The sequence below is a fragment of the Myotis myotis genome, unplaced genomic scaffold, assembly GCF_014108235.1.
Source record: "Myotis myotis isolate mMyoMyo1 unplaced genomic scaffold, mMyoMyo1.p scaffold_m19_p_18, whole genome shotgun sequence".
Classification (NCBI taxonomy): Eukaryota; Metazoa; Chordata; class Mammalia; order Chiroptera; family Vespertilionidae; genus Myotis; species Myotis myotis.
This window is the reverse complement of record NW_023416322.1, coordinates 6843732-6869493: the sequence shown is the minus strand read 5'-3', so window position 1 is coordinate 6869493 and position 25762 is coordinate 6843732. Positions and strand designations below refer to the sequence as shown.

The 25762-nt window shown below is 42.9% G+C and overlaps 1 protein-coding gene across 7 annotated transcripts; it reads left to right on the top strand.

Annotated features, from left to right (window-relative positions):
• Nucleotides 1-3540: 3540 nt before the first annotated feature.
• Nucleotides 3541-23770, top strand: SLAMF6 (SLAM family member 6). Of its 7 annotated transcripts, none has more exons than XM_036343528.1 (8): nucleotides 3541-3638; nucleotides 13515-13838; nucleotides 18073-18336; nucleotides 18822-18932; nucleotides 19267-19305; nucleotides 20753-20835; nucleotides 22784-22858; nucleotides 23454-23770. In XM_036343528.1, exons 1-8 carry the CDS (start codon nucleotides 3590-3592, stop codon nucleotides 23466-23468), a joined length of 960 nt encoding a protein of 319 aa, XP_036199421.1. In that variant the 5' UTR covers nucleotides 3541-3589; the 3' UTR covers nucleotides 23469-23770. The 7 variants fall into 7 exon arrangements, with proteins under 7 accessions (XP_036199421.1, XP_036199420.1, XP_036199422.1 ...); XM_036343527.1 differs by having other exon boundaries at nucleotides 23440-23770; XM_036343529.1 differs by lacking the exon at nucleotides 19267-19305 and having other exon boundaries at nucleotides 23440-23770.
• The last annotated feature ends 1992 nt before the right edge of the window (nucleotides 23771-25762 follow it).

Genomic DNA, 25762 nt, shown 5'->3' with positions numbered 1-25762 from the left:
ATTTCAGAGGGGAAGAGAGAGATAGAAACATCAATGATGAGGAAGAATCATTGACCGGCTATCTCCTGCACGCCCCTACTAGGGATTAAGCCCGCAACCCGGGCATGTGCCCCTGACGGGAATCAAACCTGGGACCCTTCAGTCCACAGGCTGATGCTCTATCCATTGAGCAAAACCAGCCAGAGCCATAATTAATATTTCTTATAACTGTTAATGTAAAAAAAAAAACATTGAAACCTGTAAAGAATTTTTGTGAGTTTATTTGAGCCAAACTGTTGACATATGCCAGGAAGCAGAACCTCAATGAATTGAGATAATGCTCCGGAGAATGTCGGGTTACATGTGTATTTATACATTGCAATCAAAGGAAAGGGATGTAAGTGGGTTACATGAACTCATTGGTGATAGACTAGAGATGTGGGAGAAAGCAAAGCAGGGAAACCCCTGGGATTGGATAAAAAGCAAAATGAGCCCTGGCCGGTTTGGCCCAGTGGATAGAGTGTCGGCCTGCAGACTGAGGGGTCCCGGGTTCGATTCTGGTCAAGGGCATGTACCTTGGTTTCGGGCACATCCCCAGTGGGAGGGGGGTGCAGGAGGCAGCTGATTGATGTTTCTCATCTATGTTTCTAACTCTGTCTCTCTCCCTTCCTTTCTGTAAAAAATCAATAAAATATATATTTTTTAAAAAGTAAAATGATGGAGAACAGCATGGAGTTTCCTCAAAAAACTAAAAATGGAACTCCCATTTGACCCAGTGATCCCACTTCTAGGAATATATCCCAAGAAACTAGAAACACCAATTAGAAAGGATATATGCACCCCTATGTTCATAGCAGCACAATTCACCATAGCTAAGATCTGGAAACAGCCTAAGTGCCCATCAGCAGATGAATGGATTAGAAAACTGTGGTACATCTACACGATGGAATACTATGCTGCTGTAAAAAGGAAGGAACTCTTACCATTTGCAACGGCATGGATGGAACTGGAGAGCATTATGCTAAGTGAAATAAGCCAGTCAATGAAAGAAAAATACCATATGATCTCACTCATTTACGGATAATAAAGACCATTATAAACTGATGAACAAAAATAGATACAGAGGCAGAGAAGCATTGATCAGATTGTCAAACCTCAGAGGGAAGATGGGGGGGGGGGGGGGGGGGTAAGAGGGAGAGATCAACCAAAGGACTTATATGAAAACATAAATAGGCCTAACCAATTGACACAGACAACCGGGGGGTGAGGGCATGAGTAGGGGGGAGTAGGGGGGAATGTGGGGATAAGGACACATATGTAATAACTTAATAAAAAAATTAAAAATAAATAAATAAAATAAAATATATACAAAAAGAATTATGGCATTTAAGCATAAGGAAATGACCCTTATCATTTGTTTGCACTCTGTCAGATTATTAAATAATTATAAAGATTTTATTACTGCATTCTTAGATGGATGGGGACTCACTGGAGAAAGTTAAAAGAATATGGGTGACTTGAAGGACAAGAACAAAGTTGTTTTTTTTAAACAAAGCTGTTTTTTTTAAACAAAATGCTAAAGAAATTTTAGATTCTACCTATAAGAGAGACTTAAGAGTTATTTGCCTCTAATTTCATGGATATAAAAATAAATAAAGGAGTCCTGGGCAAAAAAAAAAAGAAGAAGAAAAAGAAGTAAAATGATATACACATACTTAGGTGGGTGCAGAAACAATTAACATAACAATGAAGGAATTTGTGGTAACTGTCCTGGTGCCCAGGCATATTAGGTTGTGCCCTAAGGGGTCCAGAAAAAAGGAAGTTACAAGTTACCCAGACATTTCAAGGGTATGTTATTATAGATGCAAAAAGACAGATGGGCTCAGTTAAGGTCAAGGTTGACCTTGTCAGGGAAGATACTGGCCTAGGACGTCACTACCCACCATAATTGCTTTTAGTTAGAGTTTAATATCAGACCATCCTCTGTGGTTACTTTAGGTCTCTGAGTTTGCAAGACCGCTATGCAGGCCTCCCCTGAGCTTGTCAGGTCAGCATGTGGCCCCTTTCGTCCACATAAATATAGCTAACAATCACCGTTAACAGAGCATGATTTTATTTCTGCCCCTAACATAAAGAAGTTAGGTCTGTGGGCTCTACTGATTGGTAGTTGGAGCCAAGGCAGGGTGTAGATGATCATTGATAATGTTAATGGTTGTACAACAGTGTGAATAATTAATGCCACTGAATTGTATAGGTAAAACACTAAAATTTAGGTTATGCTATTACAATATGTAATTTGGGTTATTTTACCTAAATAAATAAATAAATAAGAAAAAGCACACAGATGGAAAGTGTCTATTCTGTTTTCCAGAAAATTTCAACTCACATTGCACATTTAAAATTTTTGTACTTTACTCAGGAAAAAAAAAAGAAAAAATAGAATAATAATAATAATAATAATAATAATAATAATAGGACTGTTAGTTTAGATAATTGCATCAGGTGTCTGGACCGGTGGTTTGGACCAGACCTGGGTTCAACAATCATGGTACTTGAGTCCTGGCTAGGAAAGAATTCAGAGCCAAGACTCAAACTAGAAGAGAACATCTATATAAAAAGCCAGTGACCACAATGCTGGAACGACCAATATGACCGGTCACTATGACGCCCACTGTGGCCAGCAAACCTGCTCGATCAGGGGGTGGGGCTGGCCGACCAACCTCCCGCTGCCCTTCCCCCCAGCTGGCCTGCCCTTGATTGGGTGGGAGAGTCCGATCAGGAGCAGGCTGCTGGCCAAACGCCACCCCCTGCACTTCCCCCAGCCAGCCCCACCCCGACCTGTCCACCCTACCACGATAGGGCCGCAGTCCCTTCCCCCCCGCAGCCCTGCCACTGATTGCACCCCTCGGTTTATGGCTCTTGTGAATTGAGAATATTTAGGTAAATAGCTCTTGCAAGACCAGATAATTAAGGAAGGGGCAGTGACTTCAGGAATGTGCATTAGGAACATTGATTAACTTAGGAACAGAGTCCGGCCGCTAGTTTTCTACGTTCTTTCACAAATGGAGTTAATTATGGGCTAGCAAAAGAGTGCAGTAGAAAGCAGGTTACTGGGACAAATTCAGATTGCTGGCCCCCAAAATGTCTTATGCTCCCCATCACTGGGTCTTCCATCCTAAGGGTTTTAAAGGTGGGGATTTTAGGGAAGATCCCAGGGGAAGACCTCAATAGAATATTCAGCAGCTTTCTAGGTGTGCGCTTTCAGGGTCGGAAATGAGTCAGCACCAGGGCCCGGGGTCATTCCTCAGTACAGCTTGCCCTGATGTCAGCCATCGCATTGCTTGTCCGGTTTTCCTCTTTTCGGGGCCTGAAACACCATTGAGGCCTAAATATCATCTCTAGGGAGGAAAGGTCACCTTGAGGGTGAGGCCCCATCCTACAATTGTCCTTTGCTAGGCACCCAGGGCTTCGGGTCTGTGGTCCTCTCTGTTTCTTTGGTGCCACGCCTGCTAAGAGGAAGCGGAAGTTTCTATTTGAAGCACCCGCAGTTTTACCCTTACCCGTGAATGATCTTCACTGGCGGGAAGTCTCCAGCACCAATGCTAAGAGCATGATCTGGCTGCTCCAGTTTCTCTCGCTTCTCTCCGGCCTTGGCCCAGGTAAATGCCCGTACAAACCCATGTAGTCACGGAGGGACTCCCTGGTGTTGGGCTGCTCGCTCAGTCTAAATCCCCTATATTCGGTGTCTGTCTGTCTCTCTGCCAAGGCTCTGCGTGGGGCTTGAGATGCTATCTGATAAGCTGCTACCTTCTGTCAATGTTAAATGGTGTAGTTGCTACCTAAAGTTGTATCTGCATCTAAGGGAATTGTCTCCGGGGGCATGGGCAGCGAGCTTTTCTAAGATAAGACTCTTTGGAGTTTATCGCCGGCATGTTGAAGAATAAGAAGCCCTAAGATTAGGAAAGGAAATGCTTTTGCCCAATTAGCTACTGTCTTGCTGCATGATGTCGGGTACATTACTTATTCTTCCGGGGCCCCACTGTTATCATCTAAAGTATTAATAATAACCTATGAATCGGTGTAGCAAAAATTTCGAGGCTCAACAAAAAACACTCGACATAGTTCTCTTAGTTTCGGTTTAGATCGGCTGCAATAAGAATGAAAAATAAAAAGCGTTCAGCTTGCTCTTCCTTTGATGCAAACCATGGGCTATGTGGTCCGAAAAAGTACCTTATAAGGCAGAGAGAAATTAGTTGGTCCTGCCTGCCTCTTGTTTCCTGTTGTGTGTTACCTATAAAACATCACAGTTGTATGTGATGTTTGGGCAACGGCAACTGGTTCATTGGCGCCAACGTATAGGATTAAGGGATATATGGGCCAGGAGACAAGGCAGGAAAGCTAAGCCAGAACTAGCCAAGAGCTAATATTCCCTGAGTGTCTATTCTGTTTTACAGGCACCAGACCAAGCACTTAGATGCATTATATATGTACATAAGCCTGTGACAGTTTCATGAGTCTGTACCATCCCCATTTTTACATGTGGAATTATGATAATTTCAATAACTTGCCAACTTTCATTAGCTAGCGGGTGTCAGGCTCTTGTGATAGTTCTGAGAAATAATGGCAGTTGAACAAACGGCAGCAGCACAAGAAAAAAAAGGACAGAAGCAAGTCACCACAGATGAGAATTAACTGGCCCTGGGAGTGAGGGCAAAGGTGAATTCATTAAGTCGTCCAATAAATGCTCATTGAGTACTTACTGGATGCCTTTCACTGCTCTAGTTTTGGAGACCCATCATGAACAAAGCCACAACAATTTCTGCCCTCATGGAGTTCACCTTTTTTAATATCTTTGTTTTGATTTCAGAGAGGAAGCGAAAGGGAGAGAGATAGGAACATCAACGATGAGAGAGAATCATTGATCGCCTGCCTCCTGCATGCCCACCACTGGGGACTGAGCCCACAACCCCAACCACAACCGGTACATGTGCCTTGACTGGGAATCCAACAGGAATCTCCCTGGTTCATACGTCGCAGCTCAACCACTGAGCCATGCCCACCAGGCGGAATAAACATTTTAGCAGGGGGGACAGACTACAAACAAGATAAATAAGTGAAATAGTATGTTGTATAGTGTGTAGGAAGAAGGATGGTGCAGAGTGGGGCTGTGAAATTTCGGGCAAGGTATCTAAAGAAGGTGACCAAGTTTCAGGGACAGGAAGCAGACACAGAGAGGAAAATGATAAAATCAATCTTGAAAACAAGCATAAGGAAGATGACTCATGCCAGCCCACAGTCTCTCAAGTAGGTGGAACAAAAAATTTTAAATTGTACATTTAAAAATTATTATTTTCTCTTTTGTGTTTAACGTTAATGAAAAACAAAGAAAGAAAAATAGTCTGCCTTTGGATAGAGACACACCTCAGTTCCTTTAAAAAATTTAGCCGGGAGATAAACTGTGTTGAGAGATCATCTTGCTAGGTTTAACTGGAATCAGGCGAAAATGAGTCTCCTTTGTCTCTCTGTTATCCTTTCTAGATGGGGGCTTGTCAAGTGCTAGTTAATATGCATACGAATTACCAGGGAGTCTTGTTATAATACTGCTTCTGGGATGGAGGCTCAGATTTAGTTTTCAGGTAACTCTTCCTATTCCATGGACCACACTTTGAGTAGCAAGGTCCTAGATTTCATGAGACTGAAGTCGCTTTGGGACTAGAGGGGGGGAAACATGGGAACTGATTCTCTGAATGTGCTTGCAAGAAGCAGATACAGGCAGGTATCTGCTGCCCAGGAGAGAACAGCGCTTGGAAATGGAGGCAGAGCAATCCATGTGGCTAGCCAAACGATTCTGAGGTTTTGAGTCAAAAACTTGCTGGCTCTTTGGCTAAGAGATTGTAATCCAATGACTTTCCTTCCCCTGAGCAGTGTCATCTACTTACCAACTATCCATGCTTTCTAATGTTTACTCTCTTTTTTTATTGATTTGAGAGAGAGAAAGAGAGAGACAGAAACATGGATGTGAGAAACATTGATTAGTTACATCCCTCCCGCACACACCCGAACCATGGGTTTATTGACCACTTAAATTTAATACCTTCTTTGGAGAAATATCTACTCAAGGCCTTCACTCATTTTTAATTGGATTTTTTGTCTTCTTGCTATTAACTTATAAGAGTTCTTTTTTAAAAAATATATTTTATTGATTTCTTACAGAGAGGAAGGGAGAGGGAGAGAGAGTTAGAAATATTGATCAGCTGCCTCCTGCACACCTCTTAATGGGGATGTGCCTGCAACCAAGGTACATGCCCTTGACTGGAATCGAACCTGGGACCCTTCAGTCCGCATGCCAACACTCTATCCACTGAGCCAAACCGGTTAGGGCAAGAGTTCTTTAAATAATCTGAACACTAAAACCTTTTTAGGTATGTGATTTACAAATATTTTCTCCCATTCTGTAGATTGTCTTTTCATGTTCTTGATAATGTCCCTTGATGAACAGAAGTTTTTAATTTTGATGAAGTCCAATTTATCTATTTTTTCTTTTGTTGCTCATGCTTTTGGTATCATATCTAAAAATCTATTGCCAAATTCAAGGACAGGGAAATTTAAACTTTCGTTTTCTTCTAAGAGTTTTATAATTTTAGCTCTCATATTTAGGTCATTGAGTTAATTTTTATATAGGTCTGAGTTAGAGGGTCCAACCTCATTCTTTTACATATAAATAATCTAGTTGTCCCAGTACCATTTGTTGAAGCAACGTCTTTCGCCATGCAATGATCTTGCCGCTATTGTCAAAAATTAATTGTCCAGCCCTAGCTGGTTTGGCTGAGTGGATAGAGCCTCGACCTGCAAACTGTACTTGCTTCAGTGGGGTTTTGGTGCTCACTGAGTCTGCCCCCTGAGTGTGTCTCTTATGGATGTGAAGAATTGTAATCTGGGTGGTCTCACAATGACCACTGGGTTCACTGGCTCTTGGATCTCCAAGAAGGTGCAAAGTCAGCCACTGGCTGAGGCCACCCAGCAGGAGCTACAGAGAGATCTTCAGATTCCTCCTCTTTGTTTGGGGTTTGGAGGTGCCTGGATGAGGCACAGCTGTGAAGCAATGTAGGCTGCTAAGGAGTCTTAGGTCTTCTTTTGGAAGCTCTGTGGTTCTCTGACCCAGCTACAGTTTGACATGTTTTTAGGCAGAGAAAGGCCAGGCCATTCATCTGTAAAAGCCTCTGTGCAGAGCTTGGGTGGGGTTGTAAATTAGGTGGGGCGGGGACTCAGGAAATCACCAGGGCAGAGCAAACCTCAATGGCTGCCAGTCTGCTCTGCCTTGGAGAGGTCCCTGGGTCTGTGTCCCACGGCCCCATGTAGGAACAATGATCACTGCAAGCACCTCTGCAAGAAAGCCACCCTCCCATTCCGGCCTGATGCCAGACAGTACAGTTTCTCTCCGTATGAGTCTGGGTCCCCAAATTCTCACCCGGAACTGGAGTTCAGAGCAGTCGGGAGCTCTTTTCTCCCTCCCAATTGAAAAAGATAACAGTGTACCCAGCTGCCAGCCTCTTTAGCACACGCCTCCGTACCTCTGCACTTCCACACCTCTGCACCTCCTACCGGACTCAAAGCGCTTTTCTCTTTCCTTCTAGTTGTAGAATTTCCACTCAGCCAGCCTTCCCGTGGTTCTGGATGATATTCGTTTTGTCTTTTAGTTGTAGTTTTAATGTGGTTGTGCATGGCAGCAAGTTCAGATGTTTACCTATGCTGCCATCTTGGTTCTCTGCTAGTATATTTTTGATTACGGAGTCAACCTCTCTACTTGGTACAGGTCCTCTCAGATTTTATATTTATTCTTCAGTCAATCTTGGTAATTTGCTTGTTTCTAGGAATTTGTCTATTTCATAGTATTCTCTTATAATTCCTTTGTATTTCTATAAGGTCTGCAGTCATGTCCACTCTTTCATTTCTAATTTAGTAATTTTAGTAGTCTCCACTATTGTCCTAATTAATCTAGCTAAATTATGTCAAATCTGTTCATCTGTTAAAAGAACCAAATTTTGGTTTTGTTGATTTTCTCTGTTGGTTTTACATTCTCTGTTTTGGTTATTTCTGTTCTGATCTTTAGTGTTTCCTTTCTTTTAGGCTTTGGATTTATTTTGTCCTTTTTCTAGGTCCTTATGGTGCAAAGTTAGGTTATTCAGTTGAGATGTTTTCTTTTTTAATATAGATATATATAGCTTGCTTCCTTTAACTTTTGGTTTATTCTACTTTCATTTTCCCTTGTCATTTTTAAGATCTGTCCTATGTTTCTCTTCTCTATTAAATCTCTTGAGAAATCAGCCCCAACCCTCCTTCTAAACTTGTTTCATGCTGAGCTAAAATAGCATACTATATCCCTCTTTCCTATAGACAGGCTTAAGCCAATCCCCTAGGTTGGAAACCCCAAAGTTTCTCTGATTTTTCTGTTTTTCTTTTTTTCTTTTTTTTTAGTTAAATTTATTTTGAGTGAACATATAGGTTTCAGGTGTGTTTCTATGTTTCTCTGTGTTTTTTTTAAATCAACTCAGTCCTACCTTTCTCCTCTCCTTTCTAAAACACTGTTTTCTTTATACTTTCCCAATTCTAAAAAAACACTCCATATTTCTTAATGCCTTTCAAAAAATTATTCAGTAATCATTTAAGACACTTCACATTCTAATCTCAGTCTACTTAGCATTCACTGAGTTCCCTGAGTCAAGTGTTGGGACCATGAAGAGCTGAGTAAGACATTATTCATGTTCCCAGAAGCACATCATCCAATGAATAAAATATGTCAACAAACATACCCCGAATGTCTGCTGACTTGACATCCTCACCAGAAAATTGGCATGACTTCTGCATCACCTCCATGCTCCAAGTGATCCCGCAGTGACTTATAAGGGTCGGCAAAGGGATGCTTCCCATGGGCTACCTAAGCAGCCTCCAGTTGCAGTCATAAGGTATCTTTCCAATTCTTAATCTTCTCTTCTGGTTCTAGTCCTTCATACCTGCTGCCAGCAGAGCCACTTACAGTAAACTTCATTGTCCTGCTTACTCCAAGAACATCAATATCCATGACAAGGATCCTGGGCCAAGACATTCCCAAAGCATCAATGCTGGTTACAGGCAGAGTAAAGGACCTCCTTGTGCCCTCTGGGACACACCACATTACCTGTGCCCCACCCTAAAGCAGCTATACTTGTGGCTAAAGTCTCACAGACTTTTGAACATTTACAGTAACTTCTAACCTTTACCTTCTCTAAGCATAGTGGCTCAAATCTTTTTTTCTCCTTAGACCTACAGAGAACTATTCTACCATCGTCTCCTCCTACCCTTTCTCCCACCACAAACTCCTTTCTCCTCACCCTGTACCAAACCTCCCACAAATATAAGCAGAGGGAAAGAGACATTTGAGCTCATCCTTGAAGGATCAATAGGAGTTCACTTCCTGGAAAAGGTGGGAAAGAGAGTTTGAGGCAAAGAAAAAAAAGAACAAAGAAGAAGCAGGGCATTCTTGGAAGAATCACAAATAACCAAACAATGGAGAACCTCTTGTTTTTATTCAAAACTCTGCTACAATAATATCTCCTCTGTGGAATGTTTCCTGGCACACTCCAACTCTTCCTGATCATCATTCTCACTATGTGTGCTAGCATGGAGTACATACCTCTATCAGATTAATATTTACTGAGCTAGAGCCCAGCCAGCATGGCTCAGTGGTTGAGCATTGACCTATGAACCAGGTGATCATGGTACAATTTCTGGCCATGGCATATGCCTGAGTTTAGGGCTCAATCCCCAGTTGGGGGCATGCAGGAGGCAGCCAATCAATGATTTTCCCTCGTCATTGATGTTTCTATATCTCTCTCTCTCTCCCTTACTCTCTCTGGAATCAATAATATATTTTTTATTGAGGTAGAAATAGTGCTAAGTGCTAAGAATATAGAAACAATAAACATAATTCTTACCTCAAGATTACGAAATGGAAAGGGGAAAAACAGAGAAGAACCAAGATGGCAGTGTAAGTAAACACCAGTTCTCGCTGCCTCCCACAATCACATCAAAATTACAACTAAGCCCTAGCCAGTTTGGGTCAGTGGATAGAGCGTCAGCCTGCAGACTGAAAGGTGCCAGGTTCGATTCTGGTCAAGGGCATGTACCTTGGTTGTGGGCACATCCCCAGTAGGGAGTGTGCAGGATGCAGCTGAATCGATGTTTCTCGCTCATCAACGTTTCTATCTCTCTGTCCCTCTCCCTTCCTCTCTGTAAAAAATCAATAAAATATATTTTTTAAAAAATTACAACTAAAATATAGAACAACCATCATTCAAATCAGAAATCTGGCTGAGGGAAGTCCTACAACTACAGAAGTAAAGATGAAAGTATATCGAGACTGATAGGAGGAGCAGAGGTTCAGACTGGGCTGGTCCAACTGCTGCATGTGGCGTTTTTTCAATCAGTAGGGATATCTCGGATGCAAGGGCCTCCCATAAGAAGCAAGGGGTCCCAGACCCACACCAGACCCCCATCCCAGGGTTCCAGAGCTGGTAAGAGAAGTCCCTATAACTTTGGGCTATAAAAACCAGTGGGTATTGTGGTTGAGTGATATGGAGGCTGCTGGAGCCCCAGGCAGTTCCTCTTAAAGGGCCAACATGGTACCATTTCCTCCAAGTTCCAGTACCAGCCAGTGGCTTTGGGGAACCCAGGGACATATGGGCAGGAACTGGATTGTCTGGTATTGGGGCAAGAACCCTGAGGTGGATTTCTCCCACACAGGGGTGCTCACAGGTGTCATTGTTCCTATGCTGAGACTTCCCCCATCACAGTGCTGACTGGCAGCCAAATCTGAGCTTCCATCAGCCTGGCTTACACTGTTTACTCCATCTTGGTGATTCCCTGAGACCCTGCCCCATCCAATTTGCAGCCCCACCCAAGCTGTTTGCAGCAGTTTTTCCATATGAATGGCCTGTCATAGCTCAGGCTTCAGACTTTCCTAAAATCTCTCAAACAAGCAGCAACTGACATCAGCATGCCCCAAACCTATCAATAAGAGGCCTAAGACCCAACACTAGCACCAACCTGCTTTGCTTTATAGCTGGGCCTCCTCTGGGCACTTCCAAGCACAATACAAATAGCAGCCATCTGCACATCTCTCTGTAAACTCAGGCAATGGCTGACTTTGCACCTCCCAGGAGGCCCCAGAGCCAGTGCATCTGGTGGAGAGCTTTAGACCACACCAAATTACAACTCTACACATCCACAAGTGACACACTCAAGGAGCAGACTCAATGAACACCAAAGCCCCATTGAAGCAACTTCTGCTCTATAAGGATGTTTCCTGCCCAGCAGCTCTTCTGCTGTAGTCACAGCTGGTCCTCACAGCCAATTGGCCTGAAGGCCAATTCCTTCCAGTGATGCCAATGGCAATCAAGGCTCAACTAAAACAAGATTGTTCACACAGCCCACACAGGGGTGCACCTAGAGGGGCCAGCTCAGGTGACTGGGGAGGCAGCTGAGTATATAGGGTAAGGGCTAGTGATGAGGAAAGAGTTGCCACAGAAGGTCTCTGAAAGGGAATACTGGCATGAAAGATCTATGGAGACAAAAGAGTGAGACACATGGACACCAGGGAGAAGGTCATTCCAGGAAGAGAGAATTGCAAGTGAACCAGTCCTGACCATCTCAAGGAATAGCCAAGCCAGCATAGTTTGAGCAAAGTGAACACAGGGAACAGTGATGGGACATTAGGTAGAAGAGAGAAAAATAACCAGAACATTTTGGTCTGTATAGGTCATTGTCATTATTTTGTTTTGCTTTGTTTTTTGTTGATGTTTTAATATATTTTACTAAAATTTAACATACAGAGAGAAAACAAATACTAAGTATCATCTCAGTGTACAAAATGAATACATTTGCATATACAGACACAGGCCAAGAAATAGAACATTATCAGCTCCCCTCCCCCCAATTCTCCCTTTTGCTCCCTCCTACTTGCCATCCCTCCCACCTCCTGAAAGATAACCACCATCTTGACTTCAAATAGCATAGATTTGTTTTGCCTGCTTTTTAACTTTAAAATAAATGGAATCATATCATGTATTCTGTTTATATCTGGGGGTTTTTCTCTCAAGATTTTTCCTTGTGATGTTTACTCATATGGTTTCAAGAGGGGAGAGTTAAGATGACAAATACCAGCATGTTCAAGTGCTGATGGGAAAGATGTGCTGGGAGGTAGTACTGATGCTGGCAATGTTCATGTGCCTGGCATCAAGACAATTCAGGGAACCAAGAGCTCACCCAGGAGCTGAGTGTCAGGGTTCCAAGAGACATTTCCTCCCCTACTCAGATCCTCTCCTGAGAATAAAGAGATCTCAAGAAGGTTAAGGTCATGGTTATAGTTACTGATTGATTGTTTGATTCACTCAAACAGATACTACTTTGTGTCAGGTACAGTGCTGAAATGCAAAAATAATTAAAGCCTGATTGGTTAGACAAACAAACAGAGGGCTACAAAAGAGTGTAATAATTGTTTACGTAAGTATTTATCTAAGTAAAGGATGCTAAGGAAGCATCTTCTTTAAGAATCTTTGTGCCCGGCTGGTGGGGCTCAGTGGTTGAAAATTAACCTATGAACCAGGAGGTCACGGTTTGATTCCCAAGTCAGGGCACATGCCCAGGTTACGGGCTCAATCCCCAGTAGGCAGCATGCAAGAGACAGCCAATCAATGATTCTCTTCGTTGATGTTTCTACCTCTCCCTCTCCCTTCTTTAAAATCAATAAAAATATATATTTTTTAAAAGAATCTTTGTGACTATTTCACCTTTTTTGCTCAAAAATTAATGGTTTTGAGATAAGCTCATTAGAATATGGCCATTATATATTCCCTTTAAATGATATTTATTACTTTTATGTATATCTCTTCTACTAAGTATAATCTTTTTGAGAGGGGAAAAGATGACTTTTAGTATCCTGAAAAAAGCACAAAGTAGTTGGAGTCAAAGTAGTTGAGGTTGAATCCTGACTCATTCTTTAGCTATGTAACCCTGGGAAAATTGGAAAATTACTAGTGAACTACTCTACGCCTCAGTTTTGTTATAAATTGAGATAATAGCACTCATCTACCTACCTCACAGAAATTGTTGTCGGCATCAAATGAAGTAATGTATAAAAAGAACTGTAAATTCTGATTATTCGTCCTCTAAATCTCACAAGCCCACTATGGTGGACACATAGTAGGTCATCAGTAAATGTTGAGTTTTAATCATAAATTATCAGCAAACACTTGTGGTTTTGGAACCTGTGGCAGGGAGTTGATGTAGTTCCTTGTCCCCCTCTATCTCATGCCCAGAGAAAGAACTCAGGGGCTGGAGTCAGATGGTGTGTATGGCCGAGGATAACCAGCCAGTGTGGGAGAGTAAACTGAGCCAGGATCATCGGGTCCAACAGCCCATTAACCAAGATTGCCAAACATTTTGTCGGGGTGGAGCCTTTTTGATAGTCCATTTCAACAGTTTCCCTTCTGTGTTTATAGGGAACACAGTTTCACAAACCCAAGCACCCCCATTGCTGGTGGACGGGGTGCTGGGGGAGTCGGTAACTTTCCCCCTGAAGTTTTCTGCAAAAGAAGAGATCCAGTCCATCACCTGGCTTCATAATAGAACATCTATCATCTTCATACCAAAAGATGCAGCACAAAGCCAGGTGACTGATCCAAAACGGAAAGATCGACTGAAAGTCATCCAGTCCTCCTCCTTGCAGATCAACAACCTGACAATGGCAGACAGCGGACCTTACCGTGCCCAGATATCCACAGCAACCTCCGTAGAGATGTATGATTACAATCTGTCGATCTTCAGTGAGTCAAAGATTAGATTTTTTAATTTTGTGTAGACTAAGAAATATTACATATTTTAATTCTATGTGACTGCAAATATGTGCTATGGCCTAGTAGTAAGGACTATGGCATTAAGAGCCAGATTGAGGTCCAGTGGCAAAGCAATTCAAGAACATTGCACATGGCCAGTTAGTTGACAGAACTGAGAATAGAACCTAAGTTTTGTGACTCCCAACCCAAAATCACCTCCCTTCCCCTCACAACATAAAATGGTCCCTTTCAAACTACAAGTGTAGAGTAGGTAATGGAAGTGAAATATCTATGATTTTGTTGCCATGTGCATTACATGTATTTGTCATGTAATCCTCACAAAAGCTCCAGGAGGTAGGTGCTATTTTTACCCCTGAGGCACAGTGTCAGTTACAGCAACACCCTACAATCACAGAGGTAGTAAGTGGGAGAGCTTCCCATATAACTAGCTGGTATGATGCCACCCTTTATACAAAGGTTCATCTGACCCAGTGGTCAATGTACAGAACAGTAGTCTATATAGAAAATGTTCTATAAGGATGAGTTGAAAAAGAGAACTGTATTTTCTAGCAAGGTTGTTTAATTAACAAAACAATATTTTCCCAGATAGCTCAGGTCCTCAACATAAACTTATGGAAACTATAATGACATGGTTTATGAGTCAATGTCAGAAAAGGAAAATCCGTCTAGCCATCAGTGATGCCATGAATGACAAGGAATGCTTGTCTTCCTTGGGGAACTATGGTCACATTACCTCTCCCTTGTGTTTTCTCCTCTTCTGTCTGTCTCAGATATCTCTGCTTTTCTCTTATAAGGACACTTACTGGCTTTAGGGCCCACCTAGATAGATAATCCAGGATCATCTCATCCATCTGCAAAAGACCTTTTTTCCAAATAAGATTCTTAGAATTAGAATATCTGTGTGTGTGTGTGTGTGTGTGTGTGTGTGTGTGTGTGTGTGTGTGTGTGTGGCAGGGAGTGGGAAGCGGTGGTCATCATTCAACCAAGCGGTGGTCATCATTCAATCAGGCAGAACCACTCTGGGTAATCAGTGATCATCAAGGCAGAGCTAGGGTCCTGGAGAGAGGGGACACATCCATTGGAAAGTCTGTGAACAGATCCCATGTCAGGCTCCATCACACCTGTAGAGACAACGTTCTTCTGCCACCACTCAGAAGACCAAGCATGACTTCTGCACTAACCACACTCCGGAGGCTCAATGTCCATCCCTCCTCAGGGTCTTTTAAAGTACCTCTCCTTCAAAGGCACATGCACAAAGAGATGTGCAAGCTACAACAACATGTCTTACAACAGTACAAAGGAATCTCAAGGTATGAACTGTATAGTGTTTTAAAACATTGACCAGCCCTAGTTGGTTTGGCTCTGTGGATAGAGTGTTGGCCTGCGGACTGAAGGGTCCCAGGTTTGATTCCAGTCAAGGGCACATGCCGGCTTAATACCCAGTGGGGGGTGTGCAGGAGGCAACCAATCAATGATTCTCTTTCATCATTGATGTTTCTATCTCTCTCTCCCTCTCCCTTCCTCTCTGAAATCAATAAAAATATATTTTTAAAAACGAAAATAAAACATTAACCAATTACTTCATATACCAGGCTAGGGATAGCAAAGATTTTATCTTACAGGCCATGATCAACTAATTGGGGATAACTTCCTAGAATTCATTGTTTTTGTCTGTTTAAATATGTTTTTATTTATTTATTTATTTATTTATTTATTTATTTATTTATTTTTAGAGAGAGAGAGAGAGAGGAAGGGATAGGGATAGAGAGATAGAAATAGCAATGAAAATGATATATCATCGATCAGCTGCCTCCTGCACGCCCCCCACAGGGGATCGAGCCCACAACCTGGGCATGTGCCCAGACCAGGAATCAAACCAGTGACTTATTGGTTCCTGGGTTGATGCTCAACTGCTGAGCTACACCGGCTGGACTCGAGTTCACTTTTAAAAAAGACGTTGAGGCCATGTTAAGTTTATTCATTGAGTTAACAATATTTGTTGACTATGGACAATGTACAAGAAACTGTTTTAGGCACTTGAAATGTATCAATGAGTAAAACAGACAAAGATCCCTGCCTTCATGGAGCTGATATTCTGGGTGGAGAATAAGAGGAGGTAATAAACAATGCCTGTAATGTATAAACAAATGGCACGGTATGTAAGAAAGCCATGAGTGCTGTGGAGAAAAAAAGAGATTAGAATAGCATAAGAGCATCAGGAGTGCCAACAGGGAGTAGGGCCTAATTTTAATTAGAGGGTCATACTAAGCTTCATTGGGAAATGACATCTGAGCCAAGACCTGTTGGAGGTGAGGGAGTAAGCCATGAATATATCTGGATGAAGAGCATCCAGTACATGTACTTTCTCGTGCCTTGCATAGTCAAGGAACATCAAGAAGCAAGGTGCGGAGAGAGTAATAGGAAACAAGGTTCAGTAAGAAAATTGAGGGCCACGTCATGTAAGGCTCTGAGAGCCAACATATGGACTTTCGATTCTAAATCTCAGTCCGGTTGAGAACCATTGGAGGGTTTTACAAAGAAGTAATATGATTTCACTTACTTGCTTAAAAGATTTCCTGGCTGCTCTGTTGCAAATAGATTGTAAGGAACAAAGGTGGAAGCCACTGGACCAATAAGGAGGCCATTGCGACAATCCAAGTTTGAGATGATGCTGGCTTGGACCAGGATGTAGCAGGGCAAGTAGTGAGAAGTGCTTGGATTCTGGGTATTCTTGGCTATTGGATGAAGTTGTTATTGACTAAGATGGAGAAGGCTGCAGATGGAACAGGTTTTAGAGAGAAAAACGGGAGTTCTTTTGAACATGTTGCATTGGAAATACACATTATGTCCAACTGGAAATGTCAAGTAGATGGGGTTACAAATTCGTCAAGTGGAAAAAGGTAATAATATAGCTTTTTGGTCAGGCATGAACAAAGGCTGAGGGAGACGTGACATTCATGCCAAGTATTTGCCATTGCTGTGCTAGGCTCTGTCTTATTTAACCCCCATAATGACCTAAGCAGTAGGTATTATTGCCCAGTTTTACAGGTGCTTGAAACAATTACCAATGTAGTCATGATCACGTAGCCATTAAATAACTAAGTAATGATTCTAACCCAAGTCTTAACTCCAAAACCAACATTCTTGCTGCTACATAACAGCTCCATTCATGATCACGTAGCCATTAAATAACTAAGTCATGATTCTAACCCAAGTCTTAACTCCAAATCCAGCATTCTTGCTGCTACATAACAGCTCCATTCTGGCAAGAAGATTCCACTAGTCCCACTCAGTTAACTAAGCTTAAAACATTACTCTGTCTCTTCTAGTCAGACAGTTGGAGTCATTCTGTTCTTTACTGGGTCATCTTAGGCCAAGTCTGGGTCAGTGACCTTTTCTGTACTGTTCCCATGTCCCCATTGATCCATAGCTACTGATATCTCACTAGTCACTCTTTTCTGGTCTCTGCTATCATAAATTTCTGCAGTAAAGGCTTTCTCAAATGCCTGAATACATTGCACTTCTTTGCTGTCCAGAATAACTTGCTTGCTCTCTCAGTTTCTTCACTTCTTTCTTCCCTAATGTTTTGGTTCTCAACGTGTCCTTTTCTGTCCTGCTGACATTCTGCTTCAGGGTTTCTCTGTCCCCGCTGGAGCCAGCATCATACGCAATGAGGACCAGAACTCCTGTAGACTTGTGGGAAGTGTAGTTCCCCGAGGGAGATTGGCTTCCATCTTCCACCCCAGCTAGGGATTTCTGATTATGGATGAAACAGGACTCTTGTGCCTGGCTCTGTTTTCTAACCTGGCTAAGGTAGGACTGTCCCTCAGCTTACTCTCCAAGTTGTTTTTACACAAGGGGCAAAACAGAAAGGCTATAAAGGACCCCAGGAATAAACTGAAGTGCAGAAAAGTAAGGTGATCAGCCTCATATCACCCAACTAGTTGGTGGCAAACTCAGTCTTTCCCTTTTCATTTCTCACACTGGCTTTTCTGTCTCATACCAATGTCCCTCATCATTTGGTCACCCCAGACCTCGATCCCATCAATTAGGCAACATAAACAGCGTTATTTACAGAGTATACAGATCGTAACATACAGCAGAGTGTTGGGTAGAATACAGAAACATTGAGGGGAAGGACTTTTTAAACAGAGGGCTGAGCCAAACCATTTGTCCTTAATCTGGGTCTTTTCTCTGCACACAGGACGACTGAGGAACTTACAAGTGGCTAATCACACTCAACTCTTTGAGAATGGGAGCTGTGAGATCCAACTGACCTGCTCTGTGGAGAATCCAAATGACCATGCCTCGTTCAGGTGGCAGGTCGCAGGAAACACAATCCTGGAGGAAGCAAACCTCACTATCTTTTGGGAGCCCAAGGATTCCAGTGAAGAGACATACACTTGCATAGCTAAGAATCCTGTCAGCAATTTATCCTTCTCTTTCTCTGTCCAAAGTCTCTGCAAAGGTAACAGTCTGTCTCAGGTCTCTCTGAAAGCCTTGAGCAGCTGTAGGGTGTGGCGTGACCACATGACTGACATGATTCCCCAAACAGCAGCCCAATAGGAGGCAGCCAAATATGCTGGGAGAAGACAGACACTCAATGTCTGCTCCCGAGAGGTCTCACCTTCCTCCCCCCATCCCCCCACCCCCGCCCACAAACACCCCCTCAACCTTCCTGCAACACACTCAGAGCCCAAGAGCAAAGTCCTTAGGAAGGCAGAATTGTTTCCTTCTCCTGGCTCTACCAGGCTCTGCCCTGCCCTGCCTCCCACTCCCAGAAATCCTGCCCAGAACCCGAGCTTCTGGGTAGAGATGAACCCACCCTGCCCCCCCCACCAACCCCCCCCACCCACCAAAAGTGGCCTAGAAGAGGTTAAGTGTAGGTTCTGAGAAGAACACAGAGCCTTACTCAATTGTCCTAAGTGCAACTTCTTTTTTTTTTCTTTTCAGGTGTTTTTAACGAAAAAAGTCAACTCTCGGTTATCCTATGTAGTATACTAGTGCCTTCTTTGATCTGCATCGTTGTGTCCTTAATTGTTTGGAAGAAGAAAAAAGTAGCAGGTTTTCTTTCTTCTTACTTGTCTCTTCTCCAAGGTTTCAGAGACTTTGAGTCTGGGGTTCCCATTACCTATCTTTTGGAAGACAGGGAAAGAGAGGGAGGATGCAAATACTGGTTCAGCTAGTCCACTAGGACAACACCTGGGGTGTAACCCCACACCTGCTAATTTCCTGAGAAGTGGTCCTACTGGGAAGCTAGGTCCTCAGGTCCTGCCTGCCCTTACCTTTCTGGTCTCCTCCCACCACATATTCTGGAGAGGCACCTATGGGGCTGGAGGGGTGGAAGATCTCTCTCGTTACAGTCACAAGTTTCTATTTCCTTGACTTTATTTTTCAGGTTCCTTACACTTTTCTACTCAGCAAACCCAGAGTCCTGGTGAGCTTCTCTAGACTCTTAACTCCCAGTCATAAAACAGCTAGGAATAGCCAAATTGAAGGAGAAGGGGGCCAGGCAGAGGGCTGGATAATTGGAGAGGATGGAGTCAGAATGTCATTACTCAGATGGACCAGATGGCACCAGAACTTGTCATTGTGCAAGTCTGTCCCCTGTGGGACCTACAGGGTCCTTTACAAGCATGTGGACCAGTCACTGACACAATTTCTTGGAGTGGGATTAGGGCCATTGCCCACCCCACTGATGGAAAAGCTAAGTGCCAGTGAAAGGGCTCATGGCCTGTCCACGATCCCCCAGCAAGTCCAGGGCAGGTGTAGGATTAGAGCATCAGAGGCCCAAAGACAAACTGCCTGACCCCATCACTCTGTTCATCCAGGGTTTGGGAACTGAGTAAAAGCAATCAAAAGAGAAAATGTGATAGAGACACTGGAATACGGACTCTGAACTCAGGTTAGCACTGAGTCTCATTTCCTGGGGGAGAGATATATGATGTCACGTGTAGAGGACATGCATGAGATTTAGAGTCAGAAGGTATGCATTTAAGTTCCTTCTTCGGTCATTTCCTATATAATTTTGTGCCAAGTCAATTAAATTATCTGAGCCTACAGTTCCTTATCTATAATAATAAAAGTATAATATTCTAATTAGGCCAGACGTCCTTCTGGACAACCTTCCAGATGAAGCCGGGGATGCAAAGGAAGCCAGGGCCCCGGGTGCCAGAGGGAAGCTGGTGCTGGCACTCGGGGGAAGGAAGGCCTACTCTTTTTTTTTACATTTTTTTAATTATTATTTAAAGTATCACAAATAGTAGTACATATGTCTCCTTTTTTTTTCCCAAATGACCTTCCCCCAGCCTCGCCTACCCCCGGCACATGCCCTCACCCCCCTCCCAGTGTCTTGCGTCCATTGGTTATGCTTACATGCATGCATGCAAGTCCTTCGGTTGATCTCTTACACCCCACCAATCCTCCCCAGCCAGGATGGCCTACTCTTGCACGAATTTCGTGCATCGGGCCTCTAGTCTCTACTATAATCAAACCCACCTTAAGGACCTCTGAAAGGTTTAGTCACAGGTATGTGCAATAATCCAGCTCCATTATGCTGGCCAGTGAGGATCTCTAGCTCATAAGTACGTGGCACTATTTGGTCCTAGGAGCTTCCTTGCTCACATGTGAATTCAACGGGAGGCTGAAACTTTAGGGTACCTCAAGACTATGTGCCCCCAAGCGATGAGGGCAAAAAAAATAGATCCCATTGATTGAGAAGTTTCTGGTTCAACCCAGAATGTCAAAGACTGTCAAAAATGAATGAACCTTAAGAAATGGCAATGCCTTGAACAACTGCATCTTCAGGGCCAGAAAGTGTCCCGGGGTAGGAAGGGTCCTGGGAGAATGCTTCTGCAGCTGACTGTGCCTCTCTGTGTTTGCAGCAGAGGCCCCGAGGGGCCCCTCAGGGAATGAGCCAGCCCGTCCAGAGAACACTGTGTACGCTCAGGTCACTCATCCAAACACGGTGAGTCCTTTCAGCCTCATACTCCATCCTGAGCGTTATTGTGAGAGTCATGGCGCTTCAAAAACTTGTCACCACAGTCATCTGACTAATCCAAACGATGTACACCGTTGAGGAGAGGAGAAGGCTACGGAGAGCTACAAAGTTCTACGCAGGCCCGTTCCAGCCCCAACCGCTCTCACCCCAATGGAATGTTTACTCACATCGGTAGCGACACTGCTCTCTAACTGCTTAATGCATCAGGAAGTCTGGTATCCTTCAGCTTAATTACAAGCTGCCTGAAAGTAAAAATTACGTCTTCCTCTCCCTTCCCCTATGTCTTAGCATGATGCTCAGTAAATATTTGCTGAGTGGATCAAAGTTCCATTAAGTTTGAGAGTTTCCAAAGGAGACAGATCAGTAGCAGGGAAAATGGCAGTGCTCAGAAGCAGTCTCTCAAGACAAGAGGGACAAGAATGTGCACCCCCTCCACAGTAGAGGGCAGTAAAGACATAAATAGCCCTCAACCCTCCCCACCCCTCTAGCAACAGAGCCGGATGGCCTTGGTCAGGCATCAACAATTCCCCACCTGCAGGAGGTACATTTCTAATGAACACGTTACATCCGGGCAGGCCAGTTTCCCTGTCATCTGAAAACAAATCCAGAGACTCATCATTCTCCAACTGACAGAAGCAATAGTCTAGCTAGAAATCTTTGATCCCCTCATACAGTCCCTCACTGGTATTTGTAAAGCAAGCTCCTTGAAGAAAGGGAACATGAAGGGAAACTCTTACTTGTTCAGATATTTCTTCTTGTTGTTGTTGTTTTTCCTTAATCCTCACCCGAGGATATTTTCCCATTGATTTTTAGAGAGAGTGGAAGAGAGAGGGAAAGACAGAGAGAAATATCGATGTGAGAGAAATACATCAATTGCTTGCCTCCTGCACGAGCCCTGACCAGGGCCTGGGCCAGGAGGAGCCTGCAACCGAGGCACATGCCCTTGACTGGAATCGAACCCAGGACCCTTCGGTCTGCAGGCTGACATTCTATCCAGCGAGCCAAACCTGCTAGGGCCTGTTCAGATATTTCTATTGTCCTTCCCATTTCCTCTTGAAGACAAGATGAATCACTCTCAACAAACCAAGAAACTAATCTGCAAATTTAACTTTTTCTTTAGGGTCAAATTGTACTTTGGAGAGTTTTGGAGATCTTGAAAACACCCTGAATATTTTAAATTAATTTTAAATGTCAAAACCTCTAAGCACAGGGGACTTCTGTTATTGCTATATTTTGTATTCCAAGCAGAGCCACTCTTAATACCAGATTTTCCTCCTACCGGTTCCCCCTGCTTGAGGAGAGCCCAATGACTTGATGACCAGGCAGGTAGAACCACAGGGACAAAATAGAGCAGGCAGCACCGTCCAGGCACAGCCAGTAAAGATCTGAGACAAAAGACAGTAGAGTTGGGTTCAGGACAAGAATGTTTCCTTTTCTTCACAACACTTGCTAAGAAAGTCACCCTTCTGTCTTTGATTCTTGATCCCACTGGTTCGCTGGGGTGTGCTTCTGTTTGGGGTACAGAAAATGCCACTAAACCAGCCGTGGGCAAACTACGGCCCGTTTGAAATGAATAAAACTAAAAAAAAAAAAAAAAAAAAAAAAAAAAAAAAGATCGTACCCTTTTATGTAATGATGTTCACTTTGAATTTATATTAGTTCACACAAGCACTCCATCCATGCTTTTGTTCCGGCCCTCCGGTCCAGTTTAAGAACCCATTGTGGCCCTCGAGTCAAAAAGTTTGCCCACCCCTGCACTAAACTCACAGGTTTGAGAGCTGGCAGTGTTTGGTCTCTAGCTCCCCTTGCTAAGCACTCCCTAGAACTTTGTCACACTTCCTTTCTCTGGGAATATATCTTTGCATGAGTATCTCTTTGTCTGCATGAGCCCAATGAGTGTAATTCCTTTTTATAGAAAACGGAAATCCCAATACCTATGAAAAATAATGATTCCTCTACAATTTACTCCACAATTTGTCAACCCAAACAGGTAAGCCCATGATTGCCCCACATTCTTACCTCTCTCATCAGACCTATGACTTTGCAAAGAAAGTAAAAGCTAAGGAGCCATTTTTGCCCTGGATGGTTTGGCTCAGTGGATAGAGCGTTGGCCTGCAGACTAAAGTGTCCCAGGTTCAATTTCAGTCAAAGGCACATGCCCTGGTTGTGGGCTCAATCCCCAGTAGGGGGCAAGCAAGAGGCAGCCAAACAATGATTCTCATCATTGATGTTTCTATCTCTCCCTCTCCCTTCTTCTCTGAATTCAATAAAAAAAATTTTTTTAAATTAAAAAAAAGTTAAGGAGCCATTTTATAGATGAATAATGCCAGCAGAATACAGAAAGTCTCAGGACATCACCAAAACATATCCAAAAAGTCTTGTTGTATTAGGATCACCATGCATATCTGAGTTTTCAGCCTACTTGTGTTTTAATTCTGCCGTATGCTGTGTATCAATATTCTTGTCTGCCTTCTAGTGCTCTCCAGACCTCCTGTGTAGCCATGGGGTCTGGCCAGGGGCTCTGGTCCTTATTAACCTACTTCATTTTCCTCTTTTTCCCATTAAAATAAGCCCATTCCTTCCAGGGCAACTGTTCTTGACAACATCGTCTAAGTTGCTGAAATGTCTCAAAGGAATTCAGGAATGACACATCTTCTCCTGATCCCATGGGAGACAACAGAGCATGATTTCTGCCTGGAAACAGAATTTGAATATCTAGGATGATCACGTCCAGTCCTTCAGACTTGAACCTGCTTACCAAGGTCAAACACCAGTTAACTGCCACGGCTCCAAAGTGGAAACCATTCCCACCTGCCATGATATTTTGAACTTAATTTAAAAAATCAATTTGTGCCCTAATTGGTTTGGCTCAGTGGATAGAGCGTCGGCCTGCGGACTCAAAGGTCGCAGGTTCAATTCCGGTCAAGGGCATGTACCTTGGTTGCAGGCACATCCCCAGTAGAAGGTGTGCAGGAGGCAGCTGGTCGATGTTTCTCTCATCGATGTTTCTAACTTTCTATCCCTTCCTCTCTGTAAAAATTCAATAAAATATATTTCTTAAAAAATCAATTTGCAATGGATAGTATAAAAATAAATATATTGATGCATATTAGCATAACCAATAGACACAGACACTGAGGTGGTGGGGGCTTGCCTGGGATGGGACTGGCTGTGGGGAGGGGGGTCAATTAGGAAAAAAGAAGACATATGTAAAACTTTAGACAATAAAAAAAATATTTAAAAAATAATAATAAATATATTACAATTCGGTGTTCTTGAATATTTTCAGCTGAAAATTCTCATGAAAAATGATTTTAAAGTTGATCAGGGCTGCCACTTGGGGAAACCATATTTTTTAATAGACACATGTGGCGTGTGGGGAAGTTCCGCCGCTCGCATCTACAGACACGGAGTACAGTGGGTTAAGGAATAACATCATTTGCAGCCCGTGATCCAAATAACATTTTCTAATCTGCTTCAGGACAAAACATGCTTCAGATAACGTGCCTGGATATTGACTTTCCCTTTGGTAACTAAGCAAATGAAGTTATGGTTGATGGAGAGACTCTAATTCAGAAGACAACCAGTTCTCTCCTTTTAGAAAGCAGCAGAATTGTGACACATCAGTATCGCTTTGCCTGTGTGGGCCAAATGAGTATGATTACTTCGGGAGAGGATACGTTGGAAGACAATACAATGTGTTGATTATGTGTGTTGTCTTTGGAATTGGATAGACTCGTGCTCAAATCATGTACTAGACATATCTCCTGGAACATGCTACCTAAGCTCTTTGGTCTCCTAGACTGAAAAAGGAGGGTGGTAATACATCAGCCCTATTACTCAAACCAGGAACCTGAGTTATCTTTGACTTCAGCTTCTCTATCACCTTTGGACTCTACCTTCAAATATATATCTGAACCTTATCCACGTCTTTACAAATCTTCAACATCATCCTATATCTAATCATTATCATCTCTAACCTGGAATACTACAATAAACTGAACAATTCTCCCCAGTTTTGCTCTTACCTCCCTCCACTCCATTTTCCAAAAGACAGCCAGAGTCGTGTTTTTAATATAAATCAGATCTTTCACTTGTCTGCTTAAAACTCTGCAATATTTCTCCATGCACTCAGAATGAAATTGCATCTGCATGACCCTGGATGGTCTCTGGTCCATCTCCAGCCTCAGCTATTATCACTCTCCCACCGCTATCTCTGTTTATCCTCCCTGATCTTCTTTCAGCTCCTCCATTAAAGGAAAGAGTTTTTTAAGGTAGAATTATTCACATCTGCCTTAAGGCCCTACCACTGCCTGCCCAGCTCCTCCTCACTCTTTAGGTCTCAGTTTACATATGTCACCTTCTAAAAGAGACCTCTCAGACCTCTCTATCCGGTGCTCTCCCCATTTTTCTGTCACACTTCCATGTCATTTATCATATGTCAAAACATACTTATTTTTATTGGTTTAATATGAGTTTCTCCTACTATACCATAAACTTTCCAGGAATAGGGACCATAATAATTTTATTTATCACTGTTTCCCTAGCACCTAACACAGTATCTAGCACATAGAAAATGTTCAACAAATATCTTAACTAAATGAATGAATGTGTTATAAAATTGTATGGGAATTAAATTAGATAATGTACCTGAAGTCTTTAGCATAGTGCTTAGCTCATAAACGTGCTCAATAAATGTTAGCTATTGTTGTTGCTGTTGTTATTAAATTACATTCTCCTGAACTGACAGAAGTGGGATTCCTGGACCATATGAAAATTCTATTCTTTGATTTTTTAAAGGAAACTTCATACTGTTTTCCATAGCAGCTGTACCAATTTACATTCCCACCAACAGTATACAGGAGTTCCCTTTCCTCCATATCCTCACCGATGC